Source organism: Corylus avellana, chromosome 11 (assembly GCF_965113065.1).
Source record: "Corylus avellana chromosome 11, dhCorAvel1.hap1.2, whole genome shotgun sequence".
NCBI classification, from domain to species: Eukaryota; Viridiplantae; Streptophyta; class Magnoliopsida; order Fagales; family Betulaceae; genus Corylus; species Corylus avellana.
Window position 1 is genome coordinate 13,441,288 of NC_142500.1, and position 21,994 is coordinate 13,463,281.

At 38.3% G+C, this 21,994-nt stretch overlaps 1 protein-coding gene and 1 pseudogene across 1 annotated transcript; both read left to right on the top strand.

Moving 5' to 3' along the window:
• The first annotated feature begins 2,808 nt into the window (after window positions 1–2,808).
• LOC132164983 (protein NODULATION SIGNALING PATHWAY 2-like) lies at window positions 2,809–4,345 on the top strand (annotated as a pseudogene).
• Window positions 4,346–15,126: 10,781 nt separating this feature from the next.
• On the top strand, window positions 15,127–15,711 carry LOC148583124 (uncharacterized). The gene has a single exon (XM_088511572.1). It carries the CDS (start codon window positions 15,127–15,129, stop codon window positions 15,709–15,711), a length of 585 nt encoding a protein of 194 aa, XP_088367698.1.
• The last annotated feature ends 6,283 nt before the right edge of the window (window positions 15,712–21,994 follow it).

Below are 21,994 nucleotides of genomic sequence, written 5' to 3' on the forward strand. Positions count from 1 at the left end.
ATTTATAGCTTCTAACCAATTAAATTAAAAATAAATAAAATGCATCAAAAATAGATTTAATTGCTTCACCATAACATATTGGATCATCATCAACAATATAAGCAATAAAATCATCATCAACAATTTTATTAGAAGCACCAAAAAATCATTAAATAATTTTTTCCTTATTTTTCAAAGGAACACATGCTCAAAGATAATAACCTTTTTTAGATTCAATAATATTATTGTAATCTAAAATATCACTATTGATAGTAGGGAATCTATAGTATGAACTATTACATGTAAAACCAATAAAATCACAATCCTTGGTTTTAAAACCAAGTTTCCTCATTTTAGGTTTTGAGTAATATAACATTTGTCAAATACCCCCACACTTCGAGGTATTTCAAACAATGCTTATGAATATGACAAACAAAATAAAGGCTTCCCCCCACACTTTGGTGGATAGCCCAAAAATTGACAATTGTAGCATTCATCAGTTCTTTTCATTTTCTTGTGTCGCCAAGATTTACATGTATAAATCTATCATACCGAATGAAATAAATCAAGTAATCACAAGAAAATAAAATTTCATTAATAACCCACAAGAACTTTAAGAAATAACTTCTATGAGCCTATTTTTCTATAAGTATGATCTATCATTTACTCTTCTTTCTTTTCTGTCAATTGACAGTTTCTAAAGACGTTTTAAAAATACTAATCACCACTTGTGATTTTTCAACATGATCCTTATATATTATATATATAGGGGTTGCATATTTAAAGTTCTATCAAGATTTTAAAATAAAATCTTTTTAACTAAAGCCCCAATAAATATGCAAAGTATCAAGCCCAACCAAATAATGAACTATTATTGGCTCATTTTAATAAATACGCCAATGATATCATTCTTATGATATGATAAATTTATTATGTATCAAATGAACCTCAATAATCATATATATTTTATTCTGAATCATCATGTCAGAGAAATTTGAAAGCTAAATGATATAAATATAAAGAATTACCAAAGAACTTAAAGTAGTTATGCTAATCTAGCATGTCATAGCTAACATAAATGCTAGATACTATTTCTTTTTTGAAATAGATGAATCAATAGAAGCCACCACTTATCATATACAAAATTCATGTAATTATAAAATTTTGCACCAGCTTTAATTCAATCAAGGAGTACCATCATCACTTGATTTTTCTTTTAATAAATGAAATTGTATATTATGTCTCAAAAAAAAAAAATAAGACATATGAATCAGAGTTTAAAACTCACAGTGAAGCCAACAGCTTTACTCCAAGATCTTCCAAAATAGATTGTCGTCACCACATTCCAACTAGGTGTCGTGAGAACTGATCGACTCAATACACGCACCACATTGTTTCCTCATACAATGTGCTTACCTGCAAAAATCTTTTAGCAAAGTGGTATCATCTGCACACAATTAGCAATGCCTATGTATTTTCTCAATCAAAAAATGAATAATCACTCACAGTTATTATTATTAATTTACATGGATGTTTTCCAGCCAAGCTTAGCACAACATAACAAAAAAGTGCTAAGTTCTAAAACTCCATAAAAATGCTTAACTTTTTTTATTGTAAGAATAGTAACCCAACAATAAAAGATTATTTGACAAACAAATTAAATTAACATAAATTTGAGTTCAAATAATCGAAAATTCTTTCAATTAAAATATTTTCACTTTCCATTCCTACACATGAAATCAAGCTCTTTTTTTTTTGATAAATGAGTCAATTTTCAGATTTTTTTCACAACAAAATCTTTCCACTCAATATTGATTTCATCTTTCTTGTATGCGAATTGCATAATGAAAATTAACTCTTATAGTATTTGACTTCTTATAAGTTTAAATATTATTGTTATAATTTTAATAAAAATATTTGTGCAACCATCCGACTCAACCTTTAAGATTGTTGGAAATAATTTTGGATGGTGCATAAATTCTCATTGATATAAAATAATTACAATATGAATATCAACAATAAAATAAATAAAATACAATAGATGAAAATAGAGTATAGAACGATCTCACAATATGCTATAGAATCACGCAAGTGCGTTGTCCTTAAAGGTTGATTCGTGCCTCCCGAAGTATGTAACTCGGTACAATCGGATCCTTTGACACGCAACCTCCCAGGATTAGACTATAGCGTCTATCTTCGTTAAGGACACACTTCCAAGAACGAAGACTAATAGAACAACCCAACTCCTCTCTTGTAAAATAACAAAAATCCATAATTGAAAACATAGAAATAATATATATATATATATATATATATATATATATATATATCAAATGCTCTTTTGTGTGTGTTATATTCACAAGAAGGTTGGCTTAATATATAGAAATGAAGCTCACGTTTTCCTTCTTAAAGAGAATCTTTTAATATCCAAAGCCTTGAATGACTTCATGACCAAACGGTAAAAAATGCTTGGAAACCATAAAAGACAAAAATCTTTAGACCTTGTTAATGTCAAAGGTCAAAACCGTTGAACAATTAAAACCATGAAATTGTTAATGGCCAACGGCTAGAAACAATAAAAGTGAAAATCAATAGAAACAATAAAAGGGAAAATCAACGTATGGAGAAACTCAATGCCCTTAATGATCAAACGGTCACAAAAAAAAATTATTTCTCAAAGAAGCCACTAGCAAATATCAAATAAAGAATAAAAGGGCTTATGGAAAAAGAAAACAAGAAAACAATTTGTTTGTAACACACATATATCACAACAAGCTTTGCACGTCAGAATTTCTTTTATGTAAATTCTTAAGCTTCATCATCAGCTCCATGAACTCCATGGAATATGAGCCGATTAATTACCTCTTCAACCCCAGTTGCGTTGACGAACTCCATGAATGTAGCTTGGAAGCTGCTTTTTCCTTTGAAAGGGAAGATTTGTTCTCCCCGAACACCATCCCAGATGGTGCAATTGATGATGATGACGACTGCCTGGAAAGATTGCTCCAGCTTGAGGAAGATCAGCTGGTGGAATTTGATGCCATCTGTCAAGATACAGTAATGGATCATGATCAGTATGGTTTAGAAATTGGATCAGATGATCATGGAATGACTGAAGAAAACCAAGAAAACTTGAGTGTATCCACAGAAAGAAATTCCCCTTTAAGGGGAGTTCAAGAAGAGCTGATGCAAGAAAGCAGTTTGACCGATCTGCTATTGATGGGAGCTGAAGCTGTTGAAGCCAAAAACTGGCTTCTTGCTTCAGCTGCGGTTGAGAAGCTTAACTATCTCTTAATTGATATAGGGAATGGTTATGGAGATGATTTATTTAAAAGGTTGGCTCTTTTCTTCACTCGAGCCCTGCATTACATGAGCATTAACGCTCTTGAAATGCAGCGTGAGCTTTACCCGACCTGTCTGGAGGAGACGTTATGTACGGTGTCTAGAAGATCACGAGATGTAGAAGAGCACAATAACACTATTTTTGCCTTTCAGATTCTCCAGGAACTCTCTCCTTATGTGAAATTCACGCGTTTCAAGGCGAACCAAGCGATCATGGAGGCAACACGAGGCGATCGGGAGGTTCATGTCGTTGATTTCGACATCATGGAGGGGATCCAATGGCCGCCACTAATGGTTGAGATTGCAATGAGGAAGGAGATTGTTTTCAGAGTGACAGCAATCATAGTGGACAAGAGAAATGGTGTCCATGTTGAACAGAGAGGAAGAAGGTTGAGAGAGTATGCAGATTCAATCAATCTTCCCTTCATGTTTGATCAGATGGTGATGGAAAGAGAAGAAGATTTTGAAAGAATGAAAGTTGGTAATACTTTCATAGCCAATTGCATGATTCACCAACTCCACATGCCCAACAGAACATTTTCAATGCTCAAAAACTTCCTGGGTGGTATGATCAAACTGTCCCCAAAGATTCTTATTTTAGTAGAGGAAGAATTGTTCAATTTTGGAAGAATCCAATCAATGTCCTTTGTAGAGTTCTTCTGTGAGGCACTTCACCATTACACTGCACTTACAGACTCACTGGTCAACAGCTACTCTGGTGTGTACAAAATTGGGTTAAGATTGATAGAGAAGGAGTTTTTGGGGAGTAGACTTAGAGAGCTTAAATCAGTTTTCCAGTGACGAGGAGGAGAGAATGCAGTGGAGATCAGAGGGATTTGCTTCATTGAAGGTATTCAGGAGAATCCCAGTGAGTTCTTGTAATATTTCTCAAGCAAAATCCTTGGTGAGCTTGTATAGTGGGGGGTATTGGGCGAAACATGAGAGATGCAGATTGGCATTGTGTTCGAAGTCAAGGCCAATGACAGCAGCATACATTTGGGTGCCAAAAACAAAAAGAAGGTGAGAAGAGTCAAACACATTTGCATTCTTTTTTTGTTCAAATCTGTGCATGGTTTATTGATAAATCAACACATACGTCGGGACTGCACTTGGCAGAGTGATTAGGACCTTTTGTTTTATTATAATGTTGATGAGGATTTGCGCCTTGATGTCGTTTTTATTATTCCTGAGCGTTGGAGCTCTCTCGTTATTACTACCATTAATTTGTTTGTACTTAAGCTTTTTTTTTTTTTTCCTCACTTTTCGGTCAGAATAATGCATTTTTTGGATCTAAGTTTCTTGTAGAATGTTTAATTTGTAAGTTTAAGCAATTTTCAATTCGATTGAAATCATGGTAGTGACTAAAAAAAATTATAAACTAATTATTATTTATTAATGTAGGATTACTCTTTTGTTAACGTGAAAATGGCCTAGGTCCTAGGATTTTAATTTACTTGCATTATAGGTAATTTCGAAACCCTTATAAAAGGAGTTAAAAAATAGTTTTGTGAGAGATTTGAACTCGCTCTCTCCCTCTGAAAGAGCTCTCCCTGGAAGAACTTTCCCCCTGAGACAAAGTCTCCCCCCTAGTCTCCCCCTCCTCCTCCCCTTCCCCCCCACCCCTCTCTCCCTCCTCCTTCCTATCTCCCCCATGGATATTGAAGCTCTCATTGCTCAGACAGCCGCCCTCTCCTGGGAAGACCCCACATCTCAAATAGAAACTCTTCCCCATAATACTAATCCTGCTGAAATCCTCCCGTTAGTAGGACATATCATCTCCCAAAAAACCCACAACAACCACTCCGTTAATGCAGCCCTTCAAAGAGCTTGGGACTTTGCTTGCCCTTTCTCTTTTGCAGCTCTTGGCCCAAACAAGTTTATGTTCAAGTTCAGTAAACAAGAACATATTGATAGAATCCATAGGCTTGTCACTTGGAATGTAAATGGCTCTTTGCTCACTCTTCAACACTGGCATCCGCAGGCAACGTTGGGAGAGTTGACAAACAAATTTTTTCCCTTCTGGATTCAGGTACATGGGCTACCTCTGGTTCACATGTCTCTAAAAAATGCCATTGCTATTGGGAAGGGCCTGGGAAACCTCCTTAAGGTCGAAGAAAACAGTGGTGATAAACGGGCCTTCAGGAGTTATCTTAGGCTGCTGGTTGAGATCGATGTCTTCACTCCTTTGAACCCTGGATTCCAGCTCCGGAGAGAGCATGGAGAGCCAACTTGGATCTCCCTGAAGTATGAGAGATTGGACATCTACTGTGTCCGTTGTGGCAGAATTGGGCATTCAAATCTAAACTGTCGTGCACCTCCAGAAGAAAGCTTCCCTGATAAGTATTCCATTTCTCTCAAAGTCAATTTATTCTCAAATTTGCATCCCATGCGTGCCGGAGCTTGGGGCTATTCAGATGGCGCTCCAGCTCCCACTGACCTCAACCATGGTGCTGAGTCAACTCAGGCAAAAGGCCCGAGTCCCAATCACCTCAACCAGGCCAATCTCACCCACCTAACCCCTTCCCTTTCTTACTCCATCAGAAATCAGAACGTGCAGCCCACTACACCTCCCACTGTTCTCCTTACCCAAAAAAGCAACCCTAGTGCACCCTTCACCTCATTAAATGCTCATTTGGGAAACCCCCCCACTGCTAAGAGATCTGACCCCTCCTCTTTACTTGAACCCCTTCTCATCAACCACCCCATCCTACAAACCACTACTATAGCTAACTATCCCTCTCCTGAAACCCCAACCAATCTAGTTCCTGGCTCCCTCTCCATTAACCTCCAACTATTCCATCCAGGGCCCCACAAATCAGCTGCAGAAAAAGCCCAAAAAAATTCCCATGTAACCCATACCAAAAACCAACCCACCCCTCTAAAAAGCCCAACTAACTCCACGCCACCAACTGATTTTCAAAAAATACCAGATTCCCCCGCCAAAACCTCACTCAAAAAAACAGCCCACAACAGGTCCTCTCCCTACCCCTCTAGACATCCCAAACCGTTTAAACCTCTCCACAACAAGAAAGAACCCTCAAATGCCAACCCCACCTCCATAACCACTCAGCTTTCCAGAAAAAGGAAGTGTAGTCTTGGTGCCTCTGGTTCTCTCAAAAAAGGCTCTGACTCCAACCTCCATGGAATCCTACCCGAAGATATGGACACTACTTACCAAATGGACACCTTGGCTAATCCCACCAGTCTTGTCACCCCCCCTCACCTTCGAAATATCATCCAAACCACCCGCAAGAACAAACAGGCAGCTGCTCCTCCCTCTCCTATTCTCAGAAATTTCTCTCTCTCAGGGGACAATGATATGTCCCCAAAGAACATATGAAGATCCTCTCTTGGAACTGCAGGGGGCTTTCCAGGCCAGCTGCAGTTCGGTCCCTGCGGATGCTTATCCGCGAAAACAGCCCTGACATTCTTTTCCTCTCAGAAACCAAATCCTCCCCCTCTCTGGTCTCAGCTTCTCTCAATCTTCTTGGTTTCTGCTTAATGTCTCAAGTTGCCCCTATCGGTTCTAGTGGTGGTCTGGTCCTTGCTTGGCGCCCTGGAATTGATTTAGAATGTTTTTATCACAAACAAGAATAACATCTCTGCCTGGTGTTATTCTGATCCCCCCCATTCCCCTTGGATCCTTTCTTGTATATATGGCCCCCCTTGTAAGAAAGACAAAACTGCTTTTTGGGACTCTTTCACCACTGTTGGTGAAGCTTTTGTTAGTCCGTGGCTTTGTATTGGGGACCTCAATTTTGTGCTTGATCAATCGGAGAAACAAGGAGGTTGGCCTGTTGCTAACTCCTCCACTTGCCCCTTCAAACTGTTTATTGATCAATTTGGCCTTGTTGACTTTGGTTTTGCTGGAAACCCTTTCACTTGGAGTAACAATAGGAAAGGTTATGCCTCTATCAAAGAAAGGCTAGATAGAGGTCTAGCTTCCCTCAGCTGGATACATCTGCACCCTGAATACTCCCTCATTCATCTCCCTGCCACAACCTCTGACCATCACCCCATCTCCCTTAACACCAACTACAATACTACCTTGCTGCCTAGACCTTTCAGATTTGAAGAATTTTGGACTAGAGATCCCTCATGTGAGTTTGTTATCAATGCAGCCTGGAACCAGCCGGTTTATGGCTCCCCTAGCTCCTCCCTAAACCAGAAATTAAATCACACCAAAGCCTCTCTCAAAAGATGGAATTTCCTTCACTTTGGAAATATTCAGTCCAAAATCAAAGCAACTAAAGCTAAAATTGACGAGGTCCAACAGCTTTTTCCTTGTCCTAAATCCTATTCCTTAGAGGCTAACTTGAAGATAAACCTTGATGAGCTTCTCATCAAAGAGGAGATTCTCTGGAAATCTAAATCCAGAGAAGTTTGGTTTACTTGCACTGATCTCAACACTAAATTCTTCCACACATCCACCATCATCAGAAGGAGATCCAATGCAGTGAATTTCCTTAAATCCAGAAATGGGGGTTGGGTTTCAGATAGAGCAGAAATTGGTGGAAATTTTGTTTCACATTTCACCAACTTGTTCTCTTCCACCTCTCCCCCCATTGAAGAAGAGCTCCTGAACCTTTTCAACCCCACCATAACCGAAGAAGAAAACCTGTCCCTTTTCTCTATCCCCCTAGAAGCAGAGGTGTTTCAAGCCCTCTCTAGTCTTGGCTCACAAAAAACTCCTGGTCCAGATGGATTCACTGCCCTCTTTTACAAAAGATACTGGCCTACTGTCAAAAGAGAGGTCCTGGAGTGTGTCTGGAATTTTTTCCAGAATAAGCAGCTGATCCAAGAGCTGAACCACACCTTCATCACTTTGGTCCCCAAGCTTAATGGGGCTCACACAGTTGATCAATTTCGGCCCATAAGCCTCTGCAATATTGCCTACAAGATCATCTCAAAAATCCTAGCAAATCGGCTGAAAGCTTTGCTCCCTAAGATTATTTCCCCTCTCCAGTCTGCTTTTGTGCCAGGGAGAAATATCCAAGACAATTCCATTTTAGCCCATGAACTTTTGCATTCTTTCAAGAACAAGAAAGGTAAAGGAGGTTTCATGTTTCTGCATATGGATATGGAAAAGGCGTTTGATAAAATGGAATGGCCCTTGATTCTGGCAGTCATGAAGAAGTTGGGTTTCCATGCCATTTGGATCAGTTGGATTGCTTCCTGCATCTCTTCCCCCTCCTTCTCCATTCTCATAAATGGCAGCCCCTTTGGCAAGTTCCTTCCTGGAAGAGGGTTGAGGCAAGGAGACCCCCTTTCCCCTTTCCTCTTCATCTTGGGTTCAGAAGTGCTATCCAGATTATTGTTTAGAGAAGAAAGTCTTGGATTATTAAAAGGCATGAAGATAGCCAGGAGATCCCCTGCCATTCATCATTTGCTGTTTGCAGATGATCTGCTTATCTTTGGAAAGGCATCCCTCCCTGAAGCTAACTGTATTAAAACCTGTTTAGACAAATATTGTGCTTGGTCTGGTCAATCCATCAACAATAGAAAATCCTCTATCAGATTCAGCAATAATACCAAACCCTCCACCTGCTCCTCCATCCTAAATATCCTTCCTTTCAACCCTAATCCTTCTTGCTCTATTTATCTGGGGCTCCCCTTTCTCATAGGTAGATCAAAAATTGCAGCCTGCCAAAGCATCTTAGAAAAGGTCCAGAATAGGATAGAAGGTTGGAGAGCTAAGACCCTCTCCCAAGCTGGTAGGTTAGTTCTCATTCAAGCAGTGGCAGCAGCTATCCCCTCTTATGCTATGAGTACCTTTTTGTTGCCTGCCAGCATTAGCAAAAAGCTTGACCAATTGTTCAAGAACTTCTGGTGGGGTTTCCCTCCTTCAAAAACCAGAAATCTCTCTCTAAAATCATGGGACTCTCTCTGCTTGCCGAGAGATGCTGGAGGATTGGGGATCAGGAAAATGAGAGAAGTTAATCTTGCTCTCATTGCTAAGCTTGGTTGGAAGCTCCAAAGCAACTCAGACTCAATGTGGGTGCAGCAGCTCAAAGGTAAGTATTTTCCTTCTGGAACTTTTCTCTCCCACTCTTCCCATTCTTCCCCCTCTTGGCTATGGCAAGGCATCCTCTCTTCTCAACCTATCATTTCCAAAGGAGCCTGCCATAGAGTCCACTCCCTGTCCAGTTTCTCTTGTTGGCATTCCCCTTGGATCCCTTCTATCCCCTCCTTCAGGCCCTCTCCTCTCTCTACAGCTCCTTTCAGTTCCCCTCCCCAAAATATCTCTGACCTTATCAATCCTAATGCTACCTGGAATGTAACGCCCCGATATTTGAACTAGCAAATATCGAAGTCGTGACGCTGCAATTTTAAAAAATACAATCTTACAGCGGAGTATGTATATTTTTTTCTTTTTCTATGACCTAGTAATAACTCACACAACACAGTTGAGCTGACTGAAATACCTCGAGGTGATATATTATTAAATAAAATAGAAACATGGTTTTCATTACAACATATGTACACACTAGGTGTACCAAATATATGCCACAGACGGCACCTAAATTAACATAGTAATATCTATTAAGTTTACACACATCACCATACATAATAAAAGCGATTAACATAAATGAGACTTGCTCCATAGAGTAAGCATAAATCCTGCAGCAGATGGTCTATCAACCATCAAAACCAGTAAAAGGACCATCGTCCTCACTTTCTATCCCTGCATCAAGATCGATGTAAAGATGACGTTATCATATTTACATAGGCAAACAAGTGAGTAATCTATTTTCCTAGATATAAAGACTAAAAAGACTAGTTTGAACAAATAAGATTAAATACTAAAATATATAATAATGAATGAGTTGTGAATGCAGCGTAATGACAGATTAGTTTGTGTTTTATGATAATCTTTCTTCAGACCTCTTCTCATGAGCTCTCAGCCCGCTTACGTCCGTTATGTCCCTCACACTTTAGAGGTTTACCTGTTTGGTGCTGGCAACTACACCGCTCCAGCTTAGTTATATATTAGGCCTGTTGGACGGTTATATACCCCCATCCACTGAGATACCGACAGTTCCTCGCGGCAATCCACCCAGCTTGTTCTTAAGGTGGCTATCTTATCAGCCCATTTTATTAGACACATTATGCAGCAGTTGTATTGCAAAATTATATCAATAAGACAAAATAAGAATTCCTATAACAATAAAACAAAGCTAGTACTCAGTAAGTATATCCATACTTACTCTCCTTAGTGTAGTATTCTGCTCCACTTCTGCACATAATACATACATACAAACAATACTTAGTTCATTCTCCAATAATATCATTATTTAAAGACCCTCATCTTTTTATATTTATTTATTATCCGTCACTTCATCTTTACTTACTCATTTTATTATATTAATCTAAGATAGTTACTTATAACTAGCTTTATGCCTGAATTCATTTTTGGTGACGAGGCTAATGGCCAGTATCACTAAATACAAACAAGTATTATAAATAATATATATAAAACATGACTCATATTTTGGAGATGAGACCAATGGTCTGTACCTACCAAAGTATGAACCAAAATTTAAATGACAATAAAAGAAATGACTGAATGTAAATACTGAATTCATATTTTGGGGATGACCGCCAAAAATATGAATTTAAAATTTAAATGACATAAAAAAAAATAACTGAATGTAAATAATGCATATTTCGGGGATGAGATCAAATGGTCCTTACCGCCAGAAATATGAACAGAAATTTAAATGACATAAAAGAAATGACTGAATGTAAATAATGCATATTTCGGGGATGACGTCAAATAGTCCTTACCGCCAGAAATATGAACAGAAATTTAAATGACATAAAAGAAATAACTGAATGTAAATAATGCATATTTCGGGGATGACATCAAATGGTCCTTACCGCCAGAAATATGAACAGAAATTTAAATGACATAAAAGAAATGACTTAATGTAAATACTGTAAAGTAAATAATATATAGATAATATTATAAGTCTTTAATTGATTTTGTCCACTAACTCTTTATTATTAATTCACTTGTTCCATTACTTTATTTTACATTATACGCTTATTGGGTCTTTAAACAATTAAATGAGAATAAGTGATAAAAAGCAATAAATCATGATATTTATACAAGAAACGCTTACCCAATAATCCTTTAGAAGTAAAACTCCACCAAATCTTCTCTAGGTAGCTAGTTTTAGAAAAAACACTTGAACACTACAAGAAAGATCTAAGCTATATGGTATTTGGCTAGGACTAAGAAATAAAATGAAAGGAGCAAACAATTTTACTTGTTCTAAGATTGTAAAAACTAAAGTGAAAGTGAATTTAGCTTTAGGCTCTATTTATAAGAGAATGAATGGTTAGGATTTATTTTTACACATTTGATCTAAGGGTTGAGATGTATTTAACCAAAAGAATGAACCTAGTCCATATTTCATGCTCTATACCAATTGATATTTTCGTCCAAAATGAGGGCAGTGTATTCCGATCCATTTTTCAATGTCCAAACGTACTCCGATTGACATGAAATTTTGAGGGTAGATAGAGGACTCTAAAACAAACATTTTATATTTTTGGTTCGACTTCATCCGAGTTCATTTGAGTCTACTTTTGGCCTGTACAAAGTTTCCGATTCAACTTAGGCTTTAATCTATTTGCATTCCCACTTGGCCACTTGCCTTATTAAATCATTATAATCATGATATTTACTATAATCATCATTACTAGAAGACTTTAAGCTTTCAACAAAGGTGGCTAGCCTTGGTATCTTTCTTAAGCAGTTTTAATCTCATTTAGACAGTATGAAAATTAAGACACTGCTTTTTAGGCTAAAAACTGAAAAGCTTCAAATTAATTTCTAACTTCACTAAACACCAATATAAATAATTTATTTACTAGATTGAGTTTAATTCCCATAAATATATTAGTGAAGCTAAATTTTAGAATTGAAGTGATATACAAAAGATGTCAAAAATCAATGTAATATACCTTTAACACTAAATAGTTATTTAATATCATTAATCCACATATCATTGATCTAATTTATTCATTTATATTTTTAATCTTATTTAATATTATTTAAATAAGAGTTTTAAAATCTAGGTCGTTACATGGAATACCCCCCTCCTCCTCTCTACTTTTGACTTACATAGTGTTAGGGAAATCCTTAAAATCTCTATCAGTAGCTCCCCTTGTGATGATTTTTTCTGGCCTCTCTCCCCGTCTGGAAAATTCTCCACTAAGTCAGCTTACAAAATGATCAGCTCCCCCAGAGTTTCCTCTCATTCCTCCCCTCTTAGTGCTTTCTCCTGGAAGCTGTTGTGGAACCTAAAGCTGAATGCCAGGCTCAAATCCTTCCTGTGGAAAATTGCCTGGGATATTATCCCTTCTAAAGCCAGACTAAAGGCCATTTTTCCTATCCCTCCTTCAGAGGCCCTTTGCCCCCTGTGCAAGGTTGAAGAAGATTCCCTTCCCCATCTATTCTTCAAGTGCTGTTTTGCCCGAATTGCCTGGAGAAATTCTTTCTGGCCAGTGGACTCCATGGCTTGGTCCTCCATGAATCTCCCTAGTTGGATCAAGGGGATCTTAAATCCCCATATTACGTTTGGCATTCCTAAAGCTGAGTCTCATCTTTTCCAAATATATGCTGCTGTTTTTTGTGATATGTTATGGTTTAGCAGGAACAAAGCTCTTCATGAAGGGGTAATTCCAGATATTGCCAAACTAGCTCTCTCCATAAAAAAGACCTCTCTTTCTCATGCTGCAGCTTGGTTATCTGTTTCTCCTAGAGAAATAGAAGTTTGGTCCCCTCCCCATGAAGGCTATCATAAGATCAACTTTGACACAGCAATTAGAGAGAATTTCTCTGCTCAAGCAGCCGTTTGCAGAGACCATAAAGGCAATATCATTAAAGCTATCTCCAAGATCAGTCCTCCCTGCTCTCCAAACACTGGGGAAGCACAAGCAGCACAAGCAGCACTGCTGGCAGCCTCTCTAACAGTGTCTTTGAACCTCAGCAACTTCACCATCGAAGGAGACTCCCTTATTGTTATCACAGCTCTCAATCATCCTCTGATCATCCAAGATTGGCACATTGAAAAGGCCATAAAAGATACCTTAACTCTTCTCCCTCCTTCCCCTCAGTGGGAAGCAAAGAAGATCAACAGAAGTGCAAACTTCTGCGCCCATCATGTGGCTTATTGGGCCGCGGCTAGAGTCCACTCTGGCTGCATTCCCATTTTCCCTCATTCTCCTCTCCCTCCTTACTGTAGTGGTGCTGCACCACCTTTTGTTTTTTTTCCCCCTTGAGGGTTGTATGTTCTTGTGTTTCTAATGCAAAGTTTGGTACCAAAAAAAAAAAAAAAAATAGTTTTGTAATAATTTCTACAATCGCGGCCTGCTTATACCGTACTTAGGGTGTGTTTGGATGTACTTTTGAGTGGCTTAAAAGTGCGTTTAACACTAAAAGAAGTTCTTTAAAAAAAAAAAGAGTATCTGTTTGATAAAAAAATTGAAAGCGAGTCCAAAAAACCAAAAAATGACCAAAATGCACTTTTGACAAAAAATTAAAAATAAAGCTTTTGCCAAAAAGAGATTTTTAACTTAAAAACTCTATTTCTCAAACACAATTCCAAACATACTCTTACTCTTATGCTAGATGCTAAAATTTTCAATTTCTTATTTATTTAGAATTTAAACATAAGAGGTTCTAATAGGGTCCAGTTATATCCGATTAAAACAACTAAAGGTCTAGATTTAAGTAAATATTTTTTATTCAAGCGTGGTCGTTCTAGTGATGTCCTTCTCCACCGAAGTAGGGGTGTACAATCGGTTGCGATTGTGGTTATTCCCTACTAACCGCAACTACAACCGCAACCAGTAGTTATGCGGTTATTGCATACCAGTTATTAACCGAGAGTAATGCTATATGCAAGACTCATATCCCCTCTTAGAGCATATCCAGCAGAATTAGGTATTTTACCTTTTGAAAAAGTACAATTCTTTACTTTAGCTATTGTTTTTTCACTACACACTCCAACAGATTCTCTATTTCATTCTCTATTTGCTTTAAAATATTATTTCTTATTCTTTTTTTATTATATTATTGCCAACACTTAATTAAATGGAAAAACAAACACATAAATAGAAATCATTCATAAAAACAAAAATAAACACATATGAGGAATATTCATCTCACATGCAGGTACTAATTCTTAAAATTAATAACATAAATAATTTTTTTCATCCAACTGCAATTGATTTGTTTCCATCCATGTGTTTCTATGCAATAATTTATTTATTTTTGCATTAAACTTTTTTATCCAACTGCAATTGATTTGTTTTCATCCATATGTTTCCATGAAATAATTTTTTTCTGCATTCAAGTTTTTAATCTAACTGTGTGAAGAAATTTTGTGTTTAAGAGATAGACGTAGCAGATGTTAATTACTTAATTTGATATTATCCTAATCACATTATCATTGTACATTAATGACATGATTAACTTTAATAAGTATTTGAATTATCATTGAATCATATGATTAAATATTGATCTTATACATTTATATTATTCAATATGCATAATTGTATAATTATAATTTATAACATATATAAACTTATAAGTTTATAACATATATTGGAATTGAGTTTCTGGTACTTAATTGTTGTATTAGTATGAATTGGTATACGTAAAACTTAAAATGAATGGAGTCCTCCCTAGGGTTTCTCTGAGAAACGGCTAGAGGCGAGGCTTGAACCTCCTACCGGTTGACGGCAGTGGAGGGTCTGATAGGATTCATCGAGGCGCTTTAAGAGCGGAAGATGGCGGAGCAACTGGAAAAGCTATGTGGAAATATCTCTCTCACTGAAGGGGAGAAAGTCGGGATTGCCATTACTAAAGGGGAGATTGAGGAGGCTCGTTTTCAAGGTGGGCGCTGCTTGATTGGGAAACTTTGGATGGGGAGAACGGCGAATAAGGAAGCGTTCAAAACAGTGCTTTCCAGAATCTGGCGCACATTGGGAGGAGTAACTTTCAAGGAGTTGGATGATAACATATGGCTTTTTGAGTTTGAAGATGCGGATGATATGCGGAGAGTTCTGGAGGGAAGGCCATGGTCTTTTGATAGGCATATTCTTGTTCTCAATGAATTTGACGGAAGCACGCCGCCAGCGCAAATGGCATTCATGCACTCTCCCTTTTGGGTGCAAATACATGACATGCCATTACTATGCATGACTAAAGGAGTAGGGATCAAGATTGGAGAATCGATGGGGCAGTTAGACGACATTGATCTGGCTGGAGATGGGGTAGGGTGGGGAAGGTGTCTGCGTCTCCGCGTAGTAATCAACTTATCCAAACCATTGGAACGAGGGCGTGCCCTCATGCTGGAAGGAAAGTCTCACTGAGTAACATGCAGATATGAAAAGCTACCAATGGCTTGTTTCGACTGCGGCAGGATCATCCATGGAGAGAAGGGGTGTCCTATACCACGTAGCACAAAACTGAATGGGAAGACGGAAAAGAAAGCATGGGGAGTGTGGCCCGGGGCGGATGATGGGCGGAAGAGAGGAGGTGGTGGACAGGATTTCGGAGCCGGAGGGGGAACATCGAGCAAGAACGGCGACATGGGGGATGACGGCGCCGAGCTGTTTCAGAAGAATGAGTATACGGAATCCTCCGGATTTTCTGCGAACCCTAACCAAAAATCTTGCCACAATCACTGCACCAAGAGTGGAGAATCTTCTTCTTACCATAATGGAAATGCAAGAGGAGCGATAGGAAAAGGAAAGGAGAACACAGAGGAGTCGGCTGGACAGATTGAGGTAAATCAGGGACACGCAGCAAATAATACTCCTCTCGTGGGAGACGCATACCATGCTGAGGTGGCGGGCAAAGAGAATGGGGAAAAAGCAGGTCTGAGTGGGCCTTCTAAGGAGAACCGGAAGGGGCCGAATGCAGATATGGGCCAAGAAGAAGGAGATGAACCGTGGGGCCACCAGGAAGCCCCACCCACATCGGCCCAAATGGATGTATCCCCTTGTTTTCAACAGGAGCTGGTTGAAAGTGGAGTTAGCTTACGTATGTGGAAGCGCAGAGTATGAGAGGGACATAACAGTGCTGTAACAGTTGAGGTGGGGCACGGATCAAATAAGAAGCGAAAGGCGTAGATGGGCGATGATGGGAAAGGAACAGAACGGGTGGGTAAACGCGGGGGGGGGGGGGGGGGCTGCTAAGTGTCGAAGGGAATGACAATAACGAAGAAATGGGGGTGGCTGATTTTCAGCCCCGCCATCAACAATGAGTCTCTTAAGTTGGAACTGTCGAGGGCTTGGGAACCCTCAGGCAGTTCGAGACCTTTGTCAACTAATGAAGGAAAAGAGGCCCACCATTTTGTTTCTCATGGAGACAAAATGTCGAAAGAATAAAATGGAGTGTGTTCGGGTGAAATTGGGATTTGAATGTATGTTTATGGTGGACCCTGTTGAGAAAAGTGGCGGACTCGCATTTCTATGGAAGGAGAGTAGTTTGCTGGAAATTCAAAATTACTCGAGGAGACATATAAATGCAATAGTGACAAAAGAGGTATTGGGGTGTTCGTGGAAATTGACTGGCTTCTATGGCCATCCGGAGAGGACAAAAAGACATGAGTCTTGGGCATTACTTCGCCATTTAAAAAATTACAATCCGCTACCATGGCTTTGCGTGGGAGACTTCAATGAAATCACGAATCAATCTGAGAAGTTGGGAGAGGTGCTACGTAGGGAAGCTCAAATGGTTCAGTTTCGAGAGGCATTGGAAGACTGCCACTTTAGTGATTTGGGGTTCACGGGCTCTAAATTTACGTGGACAAATTGTCGGCAAGATGGCGGCTTCATCAAAGAACGGTTAGACCGGGCGGTTGCAAACAGTGGTTGGATTAATTTTTTCAAAAAGGCGGAAGTGAAGATTCTGGTGGCTCGGACATCAGACCATAAGCCAATTTTTCTCACTTATTCGGAGAAGGAGGAAAAATATATACAAGCTAAGAGGGGTACAAAGTTTGAAGCTAAGTGGCTCTTAGATGAGGGAGCAATGGACGTGATCAAGGCGGCGTGGTGTGATGACACAATTGGGGGCACTAGCATCCAGGTGGTGCAACAAAAACTTGAGGCGTGTAAAGGTGAACTGAAACGGTGGAATTGGAGAAAACATGGCAATTTTGAGAGAGCAATAAAAGAAAAAACCAAGCAATTAGAAATTTTGCAGCAGAACGAAAATGCAAAGGATGGCCCAGCAATAAAACAGCTTCAATCCGAAATTGATTTTCTGCTAGAGCAAGAAGATATGAAGTGGAAACAACGAGTCAAGCAAAATTGGTATCGTAATGGCGACAGAAACACCCCGTTTTTCCACACATGGGCCAGTCACCGAAGGAAAATCAATTTTATTCAGAAAATAAAAGACGATGAAGGCCGAGAATGGACCACACCAGAGGAAGTCGGTAAGGCTTTTATCGGCTTCTATCAAACACTATTTAGCACCCAGGGCGTGACTGACTTGGAGGCTTGTGTGATGGGACTGGAGGGTCGGGTAACTGAAGAGATGAACGGCCAATTGCTCAAGGCTTTTTCCATGACGGAAGTGGATGAGGCTTTGAAGCAAATGCACCCGTTGAAGTCTCCCGGGCCTGATGGTATGTTTGCATGTTTTTATCAAAATTCTTGGGCGCTCGTGTGGAATGAGGTATGCATGGCAATCCTTGATTTTCTGAATAATGAAATTTTTGATGAGTCTATCAATACTACGTATATTACCCTGATTCCAAAAATTATGACCCCTTCTAGAATTACTGAATACAGGCCTATCAGTCTCTGTAATGTCATATACAAGCTAATCGCAAAGGTTCTAGCTAACAGACTGAAAAAGGTCCTCCCTCACATAATCTCGGCTAATCAAAGTGCGTTCATCCCGGGACGTCTTATAATAGACAATGTTTTGGTAGCATTTGAGGCCTTACAAACTATGGATGTCCGGATGAAAGGGAAAAAGGGGTATATGGCACTCAAACTGGACATGAGCAAGGCTTATGATCGAGTGGAGTGAGATTTCTTGGAGGTTATTATGGTAAAGTTGGGGTTTGCACGAAGCTAGGTAGACAAGGTGATGACATGTGTTCGCACTGTCTCCTATTCCATTCTGATTAATGGTCAGCCGCACGAAAAAATTGTTCCATCTAGGGGAATCAGGCAAGGAGATCCGCTGTCCCCCTATTTTTTCATTTTGTGTGCGGAGGGGCTAAGTACTCTATTGCGAAGGGCAGAACATGAAGGGAGAATCACAGGCTTGCCTATTGCCAGGGAGGTACAAAAATTAACCACTTGTTTTTTGTAGATGACATCCTATTGTTTTGCTGAGCTAGCATCCTGGAGTGGGCCAGAATTCAAGAGGTTCTGGAAATCTATGAGAAAGCTTCCGGGCAGAAACTCAATCAGAAGAAGACGTCCATCTTTTTTAGCAAAAATACGAAGAGAGAAGCTAAGGAACTCATTTTGTTAGTGGCGGGGGTAACTTCTACGAATAGGTATGAAAAATACCTCGGCCTACCCGCACTTATTGGGAGAGCAAAAGTGAGCTCCTTCTCATCTTTAAAAGGTAGAATTTGGGATCGAATGAATGGCTGGAAGGAAAAATTCCTTTCGCAAGCTGGGAACTGAAGGCAGTGGTACAGGCGATCCCCACGGCTATGACGATGATGTGTGCTACCAAGAGATCTATTATCACGCACCCACGGCTAAGGCAATCGGTGCATGGCTTGCGGTGGATTATGCTCGACGTATGGGTTACCAAAATGTAGTCTTTGAAGGGGATGCGCTGGAGATAGTCAGAGCACTCAACCAAGAAGAAGATTGCTGGACGACCTATGGGCAGATTGTGAACGCTGCTAAAGAAGAAATTGCAAAGCACATGGGCTGGGTGGTTCAATATATAAGCAGGGTAGCTAACGGGGTAGCGCACAATGTAGCAAAAAGCACGTTTAAGTATGGGGAGGGTCGAGAGTGGAGGGAGGATTTCCCGTTTGATGTAGAAGAGTTAAAGTCCTGATGTATTAGTTTGCTCTTGGCTTTTATGAGAACCAATTCAAAAAAAAAAAAAAAAAAAAAAAAAAAAAAAAAAAGTATGAATTGGTATACTTATGACTTATACCATATTATATATGTATAATTTGTTACTAAATAATCAAATGATTTAATGATCAATTGATTATGTTATAGATATAAATATTATTATAATTATAATTATAAAAATATATTATAAAAAAATGCGGTTAGCAGTTAGCGGTTACGGTTAGTAAATCTACTAACAGTTAGGCGGTTGTAGCGATTAGCGGTTAAGACAGTTAGCAGTTAAGCGAGTAGCGGTTATAATGGTTAGCGGTTAGCGAGCATTTAACCGCCCGCCTTTACACCTCTAACTTAATGGACTCGTTGACTTACTACCATTAATTTGTTTGTACTTAAACTTTTTTTTTTTTTTTTTTTTTAATTTCTTCACTTTTGGGATTTTGAATAATGCATTTTTTGGATCTGAGTTTCATGTACGTAGAATGTTTAATTCGTAAGTTTAAGCAATTTTCAATTTGATTGAAATTAGAGTAATTTTTTGGATGCATTACTCTTTTTGTTAACGAGAAAATTGTGGAATGGGATTCTCTCCATTTCATTTGAAATTGAGCGGAATCAAGTTAAAATTTGAGGGGCAAAATTGTAGTTTCACTTTTAGTGAACAATTTTGCCCCTCAAAAGTAACCAACTAGTTTTTCTCCATTTCATTTGAACCGGAGAGGATCCGTTTGCGAAAATGGCCTAGGTCCAAGGATTTTAATTTACATGCATTATAGGTAATATCTAGGTACTTTAAAAAGGAGATTGTCGTAGCCTGCTTGTACCGTACTTACTAGTAAGCTAGATGCTAAAATTTCCAATTTCTTATTTATTTAGAATTTAAACATAAAAGGTTCTAATGGGATCCAGCTACACCATGTTAAAACAACTAAAGGTCTAGATTTAACTAAATATTTGTTATTCAAGTGTCGCCCTTTTAGTGATTTCCTTCTCCACCGAAGTAGGAGTGTCCAATCGGTTCTGGTTATTCCCTCCTAACAGCAACTACAACCGCAACAGGTTTTAGCAGTTAACTTCAACCAGCAATTATACGGTTATTGAATACCGATTATTAACCGGGAGTAATGCTATATGCAAGACTCCTATTGCCTCTTATCCCCTAAAAGTGATGTGCCCTTTAAAATTACTATTAAACCAAAATCTAACGGTAATCCATCCTCAAATCCAATTAGGGCGGACAAAATAGGTACCTACCAAATAAAGAGGTATTTGTTTATCCTATGCATATAATTATTCTTTAGGAAATTATGACGCCTAGATGAATCTTATTATAAAAAAAAAAAAAAAATGCATAAATTAAACGGGTCATATTAGGTACCTGTTTTGCCAGCCCTTATCCAATCTTAAATTTAAAGGCCACATCACTTTTAGGGAATAAGAAGGGATATGAGTTTTACAAATTTAATGATATTTTTATGCTTTCAATTAAAAAAATATGTGTTCATAATTTTTATTTTTATTTATTTTTTTTATGAAGAGTTTTAAATCATTCGCATGGTACATGTTTAGTAGTAGGAAATTAATCCTTTTAGTTGTTATCTGTTATGCTTACATCAATGACGCTTAACAGGAATTTAATAGATTTTGGATTTTTTTTTTTTTTAGGGATAATTTTTGAATATCATTAAATTATTAAAAATATAAAGATATCAAATAAATGGGTAGATCATGGCCCATCTCCGGATAACCCTACCAGGCTACTATGTGTCAAATATACAAAAGTTAAGCAAATAACATTTGATATATTAATAAGATTATTTTTAATATATAGATCAACCATTAGAAAATCTGAGATTCCCTCAAATTTTTTAAAATATGAGATCTCGGATTTTTAAATTTAAGTCTTCCACTACATATAACGGTCTAAACAAATGTAGAGATTTGTTTGTTACCGAGATAATTAATTTTAGTTTTCAACATGTCAAACTCACTTGCCTTGGTAACACACAAACCTTTGCATTTAATTATTTGAACCCCTAGATGTAATGAATGACTCAGATTTATAAACATGAGAATCTCTTACTTTAAAAAATTTGAGGGATCCAAATCCTTCTGAGTCTCAATCTCGCAATTAAAGCAATTATTAGTGGGTGACAAATGGTATTTTTTTACGTATCAGGCTTAGGTGCTATAATTGTTTTTACAGCACCTATTTTGTAGTTCTTTTAAGGGTTGAGATTAAATTTTGCTTTCTCTCTCTTTCTTTTACTATAGTTATTCTAACTAGGCTTAACCATAATAGTGCTAATCATTTAATTAAAGACATTAACATCCCCCTTACCTACATGTGGAATATTTGATTTAAATGGATGATGAATTAACAGAGTTAGAATTTGAACTCGGGACCTCTAGCACTAATAGTATGTCAGATCACAATTTATCCTAAAAACTTAAATGGATAGGAATATGTAAATTTAATCACTTAATCAAATACATTAACAAGTAGTACCGATCTGCTCCGAGCCACATATATAGGAGGGGGTCGAGACGGTAGGAATTACAAGGCGATTAATACTAATAGAATTGA

Coding starts and splice junctions, on each gene's coding strand:
- LOC148583124 (XM_088511572.1), top strand. CDS start 15,127: ATGGCGGAGCAACTGGAAAAGCTATGTGGAAATATCTCTCTCACTGAA.